This window comes from Sorex araneus, chromosome 3 (genome assembly GCF_027595985.1).
Source record: "Sorex araneus isolate mSorAra2 chromosome 3, mSorAra2.pri, whole genome shotgun sequence".
Lineage (NCBI taxonomy): Eukaryota > Metazoa > Chordata > Mammalia > Eulipotyphla > Soricidae > Sorex > Sorex araneus.
This window is the reverse complement of record NC_073304.1, coordinates 76,888,882-76,904,546: the sequence shown is the minus strand read 5'-3', so window position 1 is coordinate 76,904,546 and position 15,665 is coordinate 76,888,882. Positions and strand designations below refer to the sequence as shown.

The window sequence follows — 15,665 nt, the reverse complement described above, 5'->3', positions numbered from 1 at the left end:
GAGAAAATGGGCTTCTCCAGCAGGCTTCTTTCAGTTTGAGATTCCAATGAATCCCAGGATAGAAATGTGCTTTTTCTGTACCTTTCAAATCTGTACCTTGTGAATGCATTAACTCTTTTTTTTTTTCTTTTGCTTTTTGGGTCACACCCAGCGATGCTCAGGGGTTACTCCTGGCTTTGCACTCAGGAATTACTCCTGGCAGTGCTTGGGGAACCATATGGGATGCCGAGGATCGAACCCAGGTCGGCCACGTGCAAGGCAAATGCCCTACCCGCTGTGCTATCGCTCCGGCCCCATGAATGCATTAACTCTTAAATTTTAAAAAAAAAATTGTAATGTAACATTTAACATTCCTAAAAAGGTTTCTCTTTAATTTTTAATTTCAGGTATAACCTATAATTCAAACTGATTCAGTAACTAAGCAAAAGAAGGAAAGGTTAAAGACAGAAATCTTTTTTTTTTTTTTTTTTTTTTTGCTTCTTGGGTCACACCCATCAATGCACAGGGGTTACTCCTGGCTCTGCACTCAGGAATTACCACAGGCAATGCTCAGAGGACCAAATGGGATGCTGGGAATCAAACCCAGGTTGGCCTCATGCAAAGCAAACGCCCTACCCACTGTGCTATTGCTCCAGCCCCCTAAAGACAGAAATCTTAAAACATACACAAAACTTCCTTCAATCATTATGACATTTAAAACTGAACAGGGAAGGAAAATAGTTTGCTCTATAAAACGTCTATGTTACTAACTGTGAAATGACTAAGTTTTTAAGGTTGCTTTAAAACATTTAAGCCAAGGTTTTCATCCTCTTTCTCATCTCAACTTGGGACACAGTAAAAAATACTCTTGAAGAATATTTATAGTACAGCAGATAGGACGTTTGCCTTACATGAAGCTGACCCAGGTTCAATTCCTCCATGCCTCTCAGAGAGCCTGGCAAGCTACTGAGAGTATCCTGCCCACACAGCAGAGCCTGGCAAGCTATCATGGTGTATTTCATATGCCAAAAACAGTAACAACAAGTCTCACATGGAGACGTTACTGGTGCCTGATCAAGCAAATCGATGAACAACAGGATGACAGTGCTACAGTATGCCTCAATAAATCATTTTCAGGCTGGAGCAATAGCACAGTGGGTAGGGCCTTTGCCTTGCACGAGGCAGACCCGGATTAAAGTCCCAGCATTCCATATGGTCCCGGAGCACCACCAGGAGTAATTCCTGAGTTCATGAGCCAGGAGTAACCTCTGTGCATCGCTGGGTGTGACCCAAAGAGCTAATTTCATAATAATATGAAATGATTATGATCAAATAATAAAATTTAATAGTAAGGAAAAGTTGTAATAATAACTTCAAACACTCATTGAAGCAAAGAAATTTCAAACATCTATTGAAGCAAAAACCCAGATAATGAAGCAAAGACCTAGAAAGTTCAAACTTGTCACATAAGCAATAAACGAATAAAAGAGAAGAGGCCAGGCAGTCTGGTGAGCAACGCGGCCGGAGAAATGCTCCGGACCGGAACCCGGGCCAACAACACCAGGGATCCAGGCGGAGGAGGTACAGCTGGGACTCCTTCTCCAAATGGAGCCCTGGCGACACTGAGCAGCAACTAACACGGCTCCGGGGTGCGGGACTGGAACACATCCGAACCGCGCGGCCGCTAGTGTGGCCGCGCGACCTTTTCTAAAAACTGAAAACATACAATCTTTTAATGGAAAACCAATTATCAAATGCTTCCTTAGTAAGTCTGTCTTTCTTCGGGGGAAACTCCAACAACAGTAGTGAGTTTTGTTTTGCAATATGGAACGTAATCAAGGTAAAGAGAAAATGAAGTGAAATTCATCAGTTATACAGTGGGGGGTGGGGGCAGGGGTATACTGGGGATTCTGGTGGTGGAATATGGGCACTGGTGAAGGGATCGTGTTTGAATATTGTATAACTGAGACATAAACCTAAAAACTGCGTATCTTTCCACATGGTGATATAATAAAAATTAAAAAAAATAAAATAAAATAAACGAATAAAAAATCTGTAACACAAACAATTATGTTCAGTATGCTTTTAAGTCATGCTTAACAGGACATAAAGCTACTTAATAATGTTTTTCCCATTTATCTTGACTGTTTTAAATAAATTATTGGTGATAAGTCAGAAACACCTAATGACGGAAAATAGGTAAGTGTCTGAATCAAAAAGGTTTTACTATGATTTCTTAAGGTCAAAAACCTACTGCATTTATTTCAATAGATGTACTTATCTAAATAAATTCAAGGCCACAACTAGCAAAAGGATAAAGATGTAATTTTATTTTAAGACAAATACCAAAAGTCCAATTTACAAAGTAGTTTTATCAATGTGAATTATTTTAAAGAAGATACTGACACTGAAAATACATACACAAAACTGTATTCTCTCCAGGGATGTGGTTGGGTGGTAGAACATAAGCCTCATTTTTATAATGGCCTGTTGTGATCCCCAACACCATGTGCACACACAAATTTTAAATCAAAACTGAAAATTGTACTTTCATTTACACAGCAATAATAAGCCTCCAAACAAGTTAATATAGGGAAGATACAAGAAGTTACAAAGGTATAAATCTATAAGTCCAAATAAGTCACAGATACAACTGCAATTTCCTGAGACCAAAATCTTAGCATAAACACACTAGTAAAATGGACAAAATAGCAATGAGCATAAATTTACAAATATGCACAAATTCCAGAATACAAATTGAGATAAAGACATATAACAGAATTGATTTTTACATGTAAACACATAGATCAATAAGAGAAACAAATAGTGGTCTACAAAATACCCAATAATATTGTAGTCTTTTCACTACTAGAAAAAAAACAACCATTTTCTCAATTACAATGAAGTTGAGTTTAATATATTGGTCAAGCTTTACATAATGGAAATAGGAAAAAAAATCCTCTACTGCCACTGATTTTATTATAAGTTGAAATGTGAAGACAACTTCAAACATTTTATAGCATAGACAGATTTGTAACTACTATTCAAGAATAAAGATCTTTTTTTGCTAAATGACATCACTGAAAGTGAAAAGAGAAACATTCCGTAAAGTAAGCTAAATTCTTTTTACTTTACACGCCCTGCTAGAGCCTTGCTGCTGCTCTAATTCATGACTTGGGGAGGCAAAACTGAAAAAGCCATTGCTGGGTTCAGGTGCTGTGGGAGAACCCACAAAAAATGGTCTGAACTGAAAATCTCCATCTCCACCACCCCGATTTCGTACTGGTGTGTTGTCCAAAGGAAACCTGGTGTTGTTCCCTGAAGGAGAGGAAAAACGAAAAATTTAAGCATTTCTTCTCTTACAGATCTTTAGAAATAAAATGATACATTAAAAATACATATTTTAACAGACCTCAATTCCCATGAGATGGACTAACACACATGAAAAGACTTTGATAGTCCCTATCACTGTGCCTTTCTTTTGTGACACAGTTTCCAATGACATCATCAAAAGTAATTTGATACAATAAATTTATCAACTAGGTTGTAACATATTAATTTTTCAAAGGAATCATATCAGATCATACATATATGCGTATGTAAAGTCTTTTGTTTAGAATTTGTTAATAATTTTTTTCAAAGACAAACACTGTAGGGCCAGGTAGATAATTCAAAGGGCTGGAGCACATTTTACATGCTGGAGGCCAAGACTCAATCCCCAGAACCTTGGGGGTCACCCAAAATATTTGGCCAGAACCACGCCCTTTCACCACTTAACCTGAAATAGACCTCCAAACATTACTGGATGTAGCTTAGAAGCAATATAAAATAACGACAAATATTCTAGAAAATAGATGACAAATATTTTATAGGAAAACAACTATATTATAGTAAAATTGGGACATACTGTAACCCAAGATCAATCAGCATAGCCTTAAGAAAACTCAAAACAGTAGATCAGATTAAATCGGCATTTAACAACTTCACTGATCTCTTCCCTGACTTCTATAAGTAATTAAATTTTTGAGTGATTTGGGTCACACCCAGTGTTGCTCAGGGGCCACTCCCCTAAGCATTCAGGGGACCATTCACTAACAAGGATAAAACCTGAGGTTGTTATAAATGAAGTATGCACTCCAGTTCTTGGACTTGCTTTCCAGGTCCAACTTCTACAAGTTTTGGGGATGGAGTGATAGTACAGAGGACCCAGTATTTGTCTTACATGCAGCCAAACAGGGTTCAACCCCTGGCACCCAAGATGGTCCCCCAGGCACACCAGGAGTGGTCCCTGAGTGCAGAGCCAGGAGTAAGTCCTGAGTACAGCTGGATGTAGCTCAAAACAAACAGCAACAAACAACCAAAAGATTTCTACAAGTCTTAAAAGGACCAGGTAACTAAAGTAGAATGCTTACTTTATCTGCTTCAAGCCAACAATGGTAACAAAAGGTTAATATTCAAGAAAGGAACAAAAGGTTAATATTCAAGAATATTCGGAAAGAACTAAGAACTAAGAACTAATAAAATATAATAAAATACTTCAAAATAAATATGGATAGTAATAAGGGAAAAAATAGGTCCATCTAGGGTCAGACTGATAGTACAGAGGTGAAGGTGCATGCACCGATCTCAGTTCAATCCCCAGCACCACACAGCACTAGCCCCAAGCATCACAGGGTATGTAGTCCTGAAGTTGCCTTAAGGATCTTCCAGTGTGGCCATGGAGGACCCAGAGGACCACCAGAGTGGCCCAAATAATCTCCAGACAGGCCAAAGCAACACTACATTTGAGCCTTCACATTGAAATGTTGGTTCAGATTAGTGGCTAACAATTGCCAAGAATAGCCCCCATACCTTCTGAGTACTCCCCCCCGCAAAAAAAAGAAGTAAAAATTTAAGAATATCTACAATACCCACATATAATCATACACAATGATACTTTGAATAAATTATGTGATTAACTGAAAGTTATGGAGAAACTTTTGGTTTCAATTATTTTTTTAGGAGGGAGGGTGACACCCAGCAGTTCTCCAGGGCTACTCCAGCCTCAGTGCTCAGATGAGCATACGGTGCTAGGGATCACATAAAAAGTATGAGCTCCAGTCCTTTGAGCTATCCTCTCAGGTCTTATTTCAACTCTCATATCTAATATCTTCATCTCATTACTTCAAGCCTTTTCTAATAATTAGTTGTACTGACTCCTGCTCCACGTATCTTTCCTCAGTCTACAATAAAGTTGAAAAAATGAATATTTAGAAAAGGCCAGCACACAATTTATTTTCTGAATGTCAAAAATGATTTATATTATTATCAGAGCAAAATTTATTATATTCTGTTATGCCAGGAGTAATACAAAGGGGGGAACAGTACAAAGGGAAGATATGAATTCAAGGTCTCTGGCAAGGAACCCAACAAGCAGAGAAGGGTCAGTATTATCCATGAAGAAGAACCTCCAGCGGACAAGACTCAGAACTGGATAATATTTATGTCCTCATTGTGGAGAATCACGCCCAGAAATCTGGCACATGAATCATGCTTGATAAATATTTGGAGAAAGAATAAATATAGACTGAACCAACTAACAATCACTTAAAAATTACCATGTGAGAGAAACTGAAATATTCCATGCTGAGGAAGTAGGAAATGATGAAAATTATGAGCCTAGATGGCTCAATGCCCTTGATCAATTTACTTCAATTTTCTGTGCTTCAAATTTCTCTTCTGTAAAATAGAGATTAATGAAAATACCTACCTCAGAAAGTTTGTAAAATAATGTGAATACTCTTTCTTCTAAGAAAACTTTTTTGGATCATCTTTAGTGGATTATTCATAACAGGCAATACAAATTATTATGTTCTCCTTTGGGGACAAGCTTTGGGGATCAGGGTGGAATAATTCAAAATGTGGTGGAAAGGTGTAATGGTGGTGGGATTGGTGTTGGAATACTGAATGTAATCAATTACTGTGAACAACTTTATAAAAATAAAATTTTAAATAAAATAATGTGAATATATGTAATATCATAACATTGCCTAGTACTGAGTAAGGAAACAATAACAGCAGCTAATATTATTACTGAAACTAAATAGCTTTACACTCAAGGGAACAACTTACAAATTAATCTTGGAGAAGTTTACTGTGTTCATATTCAAGTTTAAATTAAACATAAGCAAAGATAATCAATGATGGGCACATTAAGAAAAAATATAAGGGTGTGGGCTGGAGCGATAGCACAGTGGTTGGGCGTTTGCCTTTCACGTGGCTGACCTGTGTTCGATTCCTCCACGCCTCTCGAAGAGCCCGGCAAGCTACGGAGAGTATGGAGCCCTCACAGCAGAGCCTGGCAAGCTACCCGTGTGTATTGGATATGCCAAAAACAGTAACAATAAGTCTTACAATGAGAGATGTTACTGGTGTCCGCTCAAACAAATCGATGAGCAATGGATGACAGTGACAGTGACCATAAGGGTGCAGGAAAAAAAAAAAAGAATGCAAAACAGAGACCCTACAATCTGTTTAAGCCCTTGAAGTCCCCAGTAATTATTTGGAACTACGCAGAGCACAGTGTGAAAAATCACCGATTTTAAAAAAAAAACAGATATTACATGTTCTTGCTTACCTACTGGGAAGCCAAAAACACCACACTGTGTAATCATGGCTGGTTCAATGTTACTTTCTTGATTAGCTATGGTCATATTTCGCAGCCTAAGACTATCATACAGGCCTTGGAGTTTCTGATACTGTCGATTCCGCTCCATAAGTTTCTCAGAGATATCACTGAACTTTTTCTTGTACTCTTCTAGAACTTTCTTCATAGAAGTGACCTCCCCTTTCATAGAGGTCAGTTCTACATCCTTGCTTTGTATCTGCTGAGTATAAATCTTTTCCATCTGTTTCAGATGGCCTTCAGCCTTACTGAAATTGTATTCTTGATATAGACGTTCCTGGTGTACCTGTTGTAAAGAAAGAAAGGTTTTTTGATTTAGGGTTTTTATTTCTGAAGGGTTTTGTTTGCTTTTTGTCTTTTTTTTCTGCTTTGTTTTTTTGGTTTTGGAGCCACATCCTGTGGTGCTCAGGGGCAGTTACTAGCTCTGTGCTCAAAAGTGTCTCCAAACAGTGGCTGGAATTAAACCCAGGGCTGTTTGAGATATCTCCCAGTCCTAAAAAGAAAAAGACATTTAAATAAGTACAAAACTAAATATTATAAACCTTATACAAATCTTGCACAAAAATAAAGATGTTTGTACTAGCATATTATTACTTCAATATCTTTTTTTTTTTTAATTTATTTATTTTTAAATAGAGATTCACCGTGAGGGTACAGTTACAGATTTATACATTTTTGTGCTCATACTTCCCTCATACAAAGTTTGGGAACCCATCCCTTCACCAGTGCCCATTCTCCACCACCCATAAACCCAGTGTCCCTCCCACCCTCCCCAATCCCATCTCCCCCCCACCCCACCCTGCCACTGTGGCAAGGCATTCCCTTCTGTTTTCTCTCTCTAATTAGCTGTTGTGGTTTGCAATAAAGGTGTTGAGTGGCCGCTGTGCTCAGTCTCTAGCCCTCATTCAGCCCGCAACTCCCTTCCCCCACATGGCCTTCGACTACAATGTAGTTGGTGATCGCTTCTCTGAGTTGACCTTTCCCCGGAACGTGAGGCCAGCCTCGAAGCCATGGAGTCAACCTCCTGGTACTTATTTCTACAGTTCTTGGGTGTTAGTCTCCCACTCTGTTATTCTATATACCATAGATGAGTGCAATCTTTCTATGTCTGTCTCTCTCTTTCTGACTCATTTCACTCAGCATGAAACTTTTCATGCCCATCCACTTGACTACAAAATTCTTGACCTCCTTTTTTCTAACAGCTGCATAGTATTCCATTGTATAGATGTACCAAAGTTTCCTCAACCAGTCATCCGTTCTGGGGCATTCGGGTTTTTTCCAGATTCTGGCTATTGTAAACAGTGCTGCGATGAACATACATGTGCAGATGTTGTTTCGATTGTATTTTTTTGCCTCTCTGGGATATATTCCCAGCAGTGGTATTGCTGGGTCAAATGGGAATTCAATATCTAATTTTTTGAGTGTCGTCCAAATTGTTTTCCAGAAGGGCTGAACCAGTCGGCATTCCCACCAGCAGTGAAGAAGGGTCCCTTTCTCCCCACATCCTCTCCAACAGCGGTTGCTTTTGTTCTTTTGGATGTGTGCTAGTCTCTGTGGTGTGAAGTGGTATCTCAAAGTTGTTTTGATCTGCATCTCTCTGATTTACTTCAATATCTTGAACCAGATTAAAAAGCAACCAAATACAAGAGGCTGGTTATTATAGAAAATTAGTAGCTTATGTTCCTCAAGGTCTGAAAATGACTAAAATAAAATATGGAGGAATACTCTCAAACCACTACTCTAGCATCAACACAAGAAATGAGTATATGTCTAATCTTCACAGATAGTAAGTAGTTCTAAGGTTTTTCTTTAATAAAATCTTAAACCTTAAGTATGAGACTTTATAATGTTTCATATAATTGGTCTCTACTCCAAGTGTAAAGTCTATATAAGAGTCTCCTCTTATCTCTGTGTCCTCGTACTTATCGACTGCTCCTAAACATGAATAGGAACTGTAACAAGTAACTAGATGCCACTTCATGAGTACATGATGTAAGACTAAATGGCCTTGTCTAACTAGAAATTCTCTCTTTTGTTGCCTTGTGGAAGCAAGCAGTCATGTTGGGATGACAACAAAACAAGTAAACTGTTAACAGTCTCTAGAAAATTGCCACTAAAATATTGAGAACACGAGGAATCTAAACATAAGTTTGACATCCTTCACAAACTTATCTCAGGGGTGCAGAGAAATACCTCTGTAGCTCCAAATGTCTGACTTGCTAAACAAGGGCATGAGTTCCCTCTCCATGCATCAAGCACAATCATTGCAGCTCTGCCATCTGTGATTGCCCAGCACCACAAATGACTTCTGGCCATACCACAGCCAAGTGTGTGCTACCACCAAAACTTAAAAAAAAAAAAGTGGGGAGCATATTCAGAGTATTGTAAGGTATATGTGTCTTTTCTTCTCCTTCCCTTTCTGTGTATTTACTTTTATTAATATATAAACCCCGCACGGCAGAGCCTGGCAAGCTACCTGTGGCGTATTCAATATGCCAAAAACAGTAACAAGTTCACAATGGAGGCGTTACTGGTGCCCGCTCGAGCAAATTGATGAACAGCGGCACAACAGTGCTACAGTGCAATATATAAACAGTTCCTTTTGCACTGCGCTGCTGGGCCCAGGCACTGACCCATCCGGCAGGCCCTGCTGGATGAGCATCATTGGGAGTGTCTCGCTGAGTGGAGGTTTGCAATCCTCAGCAAGAACCATAAAGATGTGAGAGTACCAGAGCAAGAACAACAACGCCTAGTGAATACAATGTGAGTATCACAATGACCCCTACCACCACCCAGTCAAGCACTACAGCAGAATGCGCATGAGGAATACAATTTTAAAGAAAGCAACTCTCCAGTAAACACACGTGCAAATGTAACTGGAGGAGCATAATCCACAAAAGCACTACTGGTCGAGTGAACTGAGCACCATAACCCTGGTGAGCACCATAACTAAAATAAATGCAGAAACATCATATGGGGTCTGGGAACCACTCCGAGGGATGCTCATCCAGCAGGACGGGCAGGATGGTTCAGTGCCTGGGCCCAGCAGCGCAGTGCAAAAGGAACTGTTTATATATTCACTGTATCACTGTATCACTGTCATCCCGATGTCTGTCAATTTACTTGAGTGGGCACCAGTAATGTCTCCATTCCTCCCAGCCCTGAGACTTTAGCAGCCTCTCCTTACTCATCTTTCTCAACAATTTGAGGCTCTTTCAGGGTCAGGGGAATAAGACCTATCGTTACTGTTTTTGGTATATCAAATATGCCATGGGTAGCTTGCCAGGCTCTGCCCATGGGAGTGGGATCCTCTCAGTAGCTTGCCAGGCTCTCCAAGAGGTATATTTACATATATATATATATAACTCTATGATTTGTCGCCTACTGTCTGAACTCCATCAAATATGGTATGGTAATTATGGAAAATGGGTAGGAAGTGTCTAAGTGTCTTATAATATGTTGCGCAACTGCTTTGGGACCACACTGTCCAGAAAGCGGCCTGGACCGTGGTGGCAGTTGAGTAGTGGAGGTCAGCTGCCAGGGCTGGGTCCCTTGGGGTGGGAAGGGTTCTCACCCGCCTCCTTCTGGGGCTCCCCGAATGGAAACAGCCTGGCAGGGAGTACCATTTATATATTAATAACAGTAAATACAAACACTGAAAGGGAAAAAGAAGATCACCTTATGATCCTCTGAATACACTGCCCAGAGAAACTAGCCTGAGCACTCACCTGATAGGTCCAGAAGGCCAGGGCCCGAGAGCTAATATCCAGCACGATCTCTGGCCGCAGGCCTGCCAGGACCATGGCTTTGTACTCCTCAGACGGGCTGAGCTCTGTGCGAACAATGTCCAGCTTTCCCGAGAGGGTGCTATTGCAGGCCGGGCAGACGGCGGGAGAGCGGCTGAACTCCCCGCTGCCGTGCTGGTCGCAGAAGATGTGCGAGCAGGCGGTGACCCAGGCGTAGCCCGAGAGCTTGATGCGACACTTGCGGTAATTGCAGAGCAGCATGTCCTCACAGAGCGACATGGCAGGTCAGGACGCCTAACAAGGGAGGAAAGGACAAGGTCAAAGGAGATGAGGTGGGCACGGGGAGACCAAAGTGACGAATAAAGAACACCTCCCTTCGCTGTGAACAAAGAACAGGCACGTTCCCACTTTGGTAGTGATGGATCAGAATCCACAGAGGACCGAGTGCCCTTCCCTCCACCAACACCGACCTCCCCGACACCGACCACTCCAAAAGCCGTGAAAGACTATGTCAAGGGCAAAAGACACAGACCTAGGAACGTCAGTACGCTTTCCAGCTACCCATCCTTCAAAGCAGGGGTTAGAAATGAAAATGTAGCACTTTTTGTCCAGTTTATTCTCCGCTCAGCGTGTCTGCTCTCACTATCTTAGCCCAAACTATGGCAGTCAAGTTCTGGATCGTCCCAAACGAGTCACTGACATCAATTATGCACCAAAGGAAACTGATTACCTTTGGACACTGACTCTTTGGGTCACACGCGGAGATGCTCAGGGGGTCCAACCTGACTCTGACCTCAGCAGTTACTCCTGGGGTTGTTCAGGGGCCCATATGGGATCGCGAATCGAACCCAGGTCAGTCCCGTGAAGGCAAACGCCCTCCCCGCTGGACTATCGCTCCCGCCCCGGCGACTTCTGTCCTGAGTGTGGTCGTGGTCAGAGAGCACCGTCGTTCCCGAGGTTCCCGCTGAGACCATTCACTGGTAAGTGGGGCCCCGGCAGCCGGACCTGGGGTGTCTGAAACCTCCCACGGGGTCACGGGCCCAGGAGACACAAATCACGCCGGGGGGGAGGGGGACTGTGCGTGCTGAAAGACGAAACTGCGTCGGCTACTCCCCTCGCGTGTCTGAGATTTCATCTCACGGGAACTTCCCAGGTCACAACACCCTCTAGAGAGAATAACAACTCGTATAACACAGATGGAATCTCTAACCTGGGGGCTCGTGGAAAAGCGCGGGAAAACACGGAGGCCGACACGAGGCGCCGAGGGGACGGGATGGCCGTCGCGTGCTCCTGATGCCGGGGCGCATGCGCGAGTCGCCGCAAAGCCTGCCGGGTAATGGCTTGGCATGAGTCGCTGCAGGGCCTGCCGGGTAATGGCTTAGCAGGAGTCTCGCCGTGCAGCATCTTGGGCAAGAGTTTGTCCATGAGGCTCAGGCTGTAAAGGCTCGAATCCCGCAGGGTTTCTACACAATAGGGTTTCTGCACAATAGGGGGACAAGGTCTAGATAAGAGTATAGGGTAAAGGCACATGCTGCAGTCACTCCTACTTTGATCCCCAGAGCCATGTTGCCCCCTGAGCATCACTGGGTACAGCCATAGAGGCACCCACAAGCACCTCCAGGTGACCCAGATATTCCCAGCACCACCTCCTTTGTTCCTCACATTGAATCACTAGCCGGGACCTCAAGACCTCCTGAGCACCGCTTGGGAGGATCTTCCCTCATCCCCAAAACAAAGGAATAAAAGGGTTCTGACAACCTATTATACAAACCTCAGAAATTGCTAGATAGTAAAAATTCTAAGCTAACCACACACATGGATTCTGATAGGATGGCTAGCATCTCTTGAACATTTCCTACAGTATGCTTAGCAATGCCTCACATTTATTATTTGATTTTATCTTCAAAGCCAAGTACTAATTCTTCACATCAGGTACTATTATTATCCTCTTCTAAGATATAAAAACGCCATAACAAAAAAAAAAAAAAAAAAACCACGCCATGACACTACCTGTTAGGAAACTTGCCAAGGTGATCGGATTGACAGTACGGGGAGTAACGCACTTGCCTTGTACGTGGCCGACCTGGGTCCCATCTACAATATCCCACATGGACCTCTGAGCACACCAGGAGTGATCTCTGAGATCAGAGAAGAAACTTGCCAAGGTGGTGTAGTTAGTTGTGACGGAGGAATATTTTGAACCCAGTCTGACTGGAATCCACATCTAAGTACTATATTAGTTTACATACATCTCAATATCTTCGGCATGCAAATAAATAAAATAACTGGTTAAATAGTTTCACAGGTTAGTGTTTGCTTTGCCTACCAAAGGCCAAAGATTTGATCCCAGATTTGTGCACCATAGGGTATGTCCTTGCACCCTCCAAAAAAAAAATAATTAATAGAATTTTGGACCAGAGAGAGATCTCAGAGTCCAAATAGATGCTTTGCACACATAGGACCCAGGTTGATACTCAGCACTGCATGTTCCCATGAGCATTGCTAAGAGCAATCCTGAATTGGGAGTAGCTCCCAAGCACTACTGGGTATGACCCAAACACCAAAGATTAAAAATAGAAAATAATAGAATTGGGGGCGGTAGAGATAGGAGAGCAGGCAGGTAAGGCATTTTCTTTGCACACAGCCAACCTGGGTTCCATCCCTGGCACCCTATATAGTCTCCCTGCGCCCTGCCAGAAGTGATTCCTGAGCTCTGCCTGGTGTGGCCCATAAACCAAAATAATAGCAATAAACTTTGTCGCAGCACTTTAGCCATTAACCATAAAATTACAAAACTGAATGTTTAGATTCATGTGTATACCAAACCTCTTCAATCTTCCCATAAAAGAAAACTACTATCGTCATTATTATATATCCAAAATATGTAAGAGTTCCAGGTGGGAAAAAAGTGAGACTCAGAATTAGATTTAGTTTTGGGAAATTAATTCCTAAAAAAAAAAAACCTGAAAATTTATTTCATGTGTTGGTTACTTTGAATTATGTATATTTACTGAATTTACCCCCAGATGCATGCTCACTCTTTGAGGAAACATGAAGGTTCCCACATTTGCACAAATAAAGAAAATAAACCTGTTTCACAAAGGTTTATTAAAATTACTTTTTAATAATACAATATAATAAAGTCAGAAAATATAGGTTTGCAAGATCACTCATATCACTCGAAGAACAATTCTGGAAACAATATCCCTATTATTTGAGGCGAGGTCATACTTTCAGATGACATCTTATAGAATGTAAGATGTTTCCACAGAAAAAGAATCTTATGCATAATGCTCTATAAATTGTTTTTAACTTAATGTTTCTTAAGTTAAAAAAAAAAGTAAACTGGATCAGAGCAATAGATCAATGGGTTGAAATTCATAATTTGCGTGTCGTTGGCCTCGGTTCTATGCCTGGCACTATATCATCTCCCAGCACCACCATGAGTAACCCCCACCCATGCATAGTGTCAGGAGTGACACAAAAACAAAAAACAAGGAGTCAGAAAGGAATTCAGTGGATAAGGTGTTTGCTTTGCTCAGGGCCCACCATAGTTCATTCCCCAGCTCTACATATGGCCCCCTGAGTGCCATTGGGTGTGACCCAATCTATACACACAAAAAGATAAAGTTGTGTCAGAACTGTCAAATGACAGTTGTATAATATGTATAATATGCAATGTATAATAGGCATTGCATAATAGGATCTGAACAATGCATAATATGATCTAAGTAGATTTAAGTACCTCATTCATTTAATCTCACAGAATGATAAAGCAGCAATTAATTAAAACTTTCTTATCAAATGCTGATTCAGTTATGAATTCTGTCAGTGCTTTCCCCCCAATGTTAGAATTTTCAGATTCACCATTCTTGACCCTACCTCTCTATACCAGCAGTCTACCTAGTGAACATGAATTGGATCCCAATAAGAATGCTAAGAAGTACTAATTTGCATTTATTTGTCTTATTTTAGGTCTGCCCATATCATGAGTTTAGAACTGAAACCTGACCTAACATGTATTTTATCAAGTCAAATTATAAATGATGAAGGGCTTACCTTGGTGAAGGATAAACCACACAGGCCTACAGTCATATAATTTCTAAACTAGGAAAACCCTCATAAGGTTATAACTAAGACAAAAAACAAAATCAAAAAAGACAGGAGTCAACAAGTCGTAAGAAAATGAGAAGGTTAAGACAGAACCAGGGATATGGCGCAGTGCTAGAGTACCCACTTCACATGTGCAAGACTTGGGGTTGATTTCTGGCACCACAAAAACAAATAAACAAACAAGCAAAAATAAAAGCAGGTATTCTAAAAAGCTTTTTTTAAGGCATGTTTCAATTTGATTTGCAACTATCCATATTTAACTTTTAATGAACTTTTATCACAAAAAAACTAAAGGCCTTCACTTGACAATAGTTTTTAACTTTTTTTTAACCACTTTTATTGAAGTACCATGCTTTACCATACTGTTAATTACACTTTATATGCATTGTTTCAACACCCATTAAGAGTCCACTTCCTCCACCTTCATAGCAAATTGCATTCACATTATTTGTTGCTCAAATCAACCACAAGATGGCAATATAAGATTTTTTTTTTTCCTTCTGAGCGGTGAGTGTAATTGCACTTTCAGATCAAAGAGATTTGGAAGTTTAACCTTCAGGCTGTTCCCATAGTTCACCTAATCTACTGACTAGGAAATGCGTTGCACTGCACTTAATGATTTTAGCTGAAAATAGTTACAATTATATTTGTATCGCATATTAGCCTACACAGCAATGTGAACATTTAAAAACCCGTAATCTCAGGTATTGACTTAAACAGTCTAAATACTGTTTGAAAAACGACTTCCCTACACTGGGTGCTGAAACATTGTATGACTGAAACTCAGCCACGAACAACTTTGTGTGCGTCAGTGATTCGATTTAATTTAAAAAGATTTTTTTGTTAAAAAAAAAATTTTACATGTCTTTTCTACATATGCCGTTTTTAAGCTTGCAGTTTCTCTAGGATGTGAGTCCACCACCTTTCAAGTTCCTCACCGAGTTCCTTACCTGGCCCCTACAGTGGCAAAGAATCAATTTTCCTGCTTACATTTTTATCCGTTAGTCCCCAAAATGATGAAGTGTGACGCTTCCCTGCCCTGTAGAGGGTTGTGTATGTTCTCAAAGCTCCCCGCCCCTGTGCTTTCTCCTGTGCTTTCTTAATTGAAAAATAATAAAGCAGGAAAGTTCAAAAAGCGGACGGCGGGAGAGTAGTCTGAATTG

General features: G+C 40.9%; 1 protein-coding gene across 1 annotated transcript; it reads right to left on the bottom strand.

Annotated features, from left to right (window-relative positions):
* Positions 1–3,094: 3,094 nt before the first annotated feature.
* On the bottom strand, positions 3,095–10,668 carry CCNB1IP1 (cyclin B1 interacting protein 1). Its single transcript, XM_004609519.3, has 3 exons — positions 10,372–10,668; positions 6,596–6,929; positions 3,095–3,297 (listed from the first exon to the last, which is right to left on the bottom strand). Exons 1-3 carry the CDS (start codon positions 10,666–10,668, stop codon positions 3,095–3,097), a joined length of 834 nt encoding a protein of 277 aa, XP_004609576.1.
* Between the last annotated feature and the right edge of the window lie 4,997 nt (positions 10,669–15,665).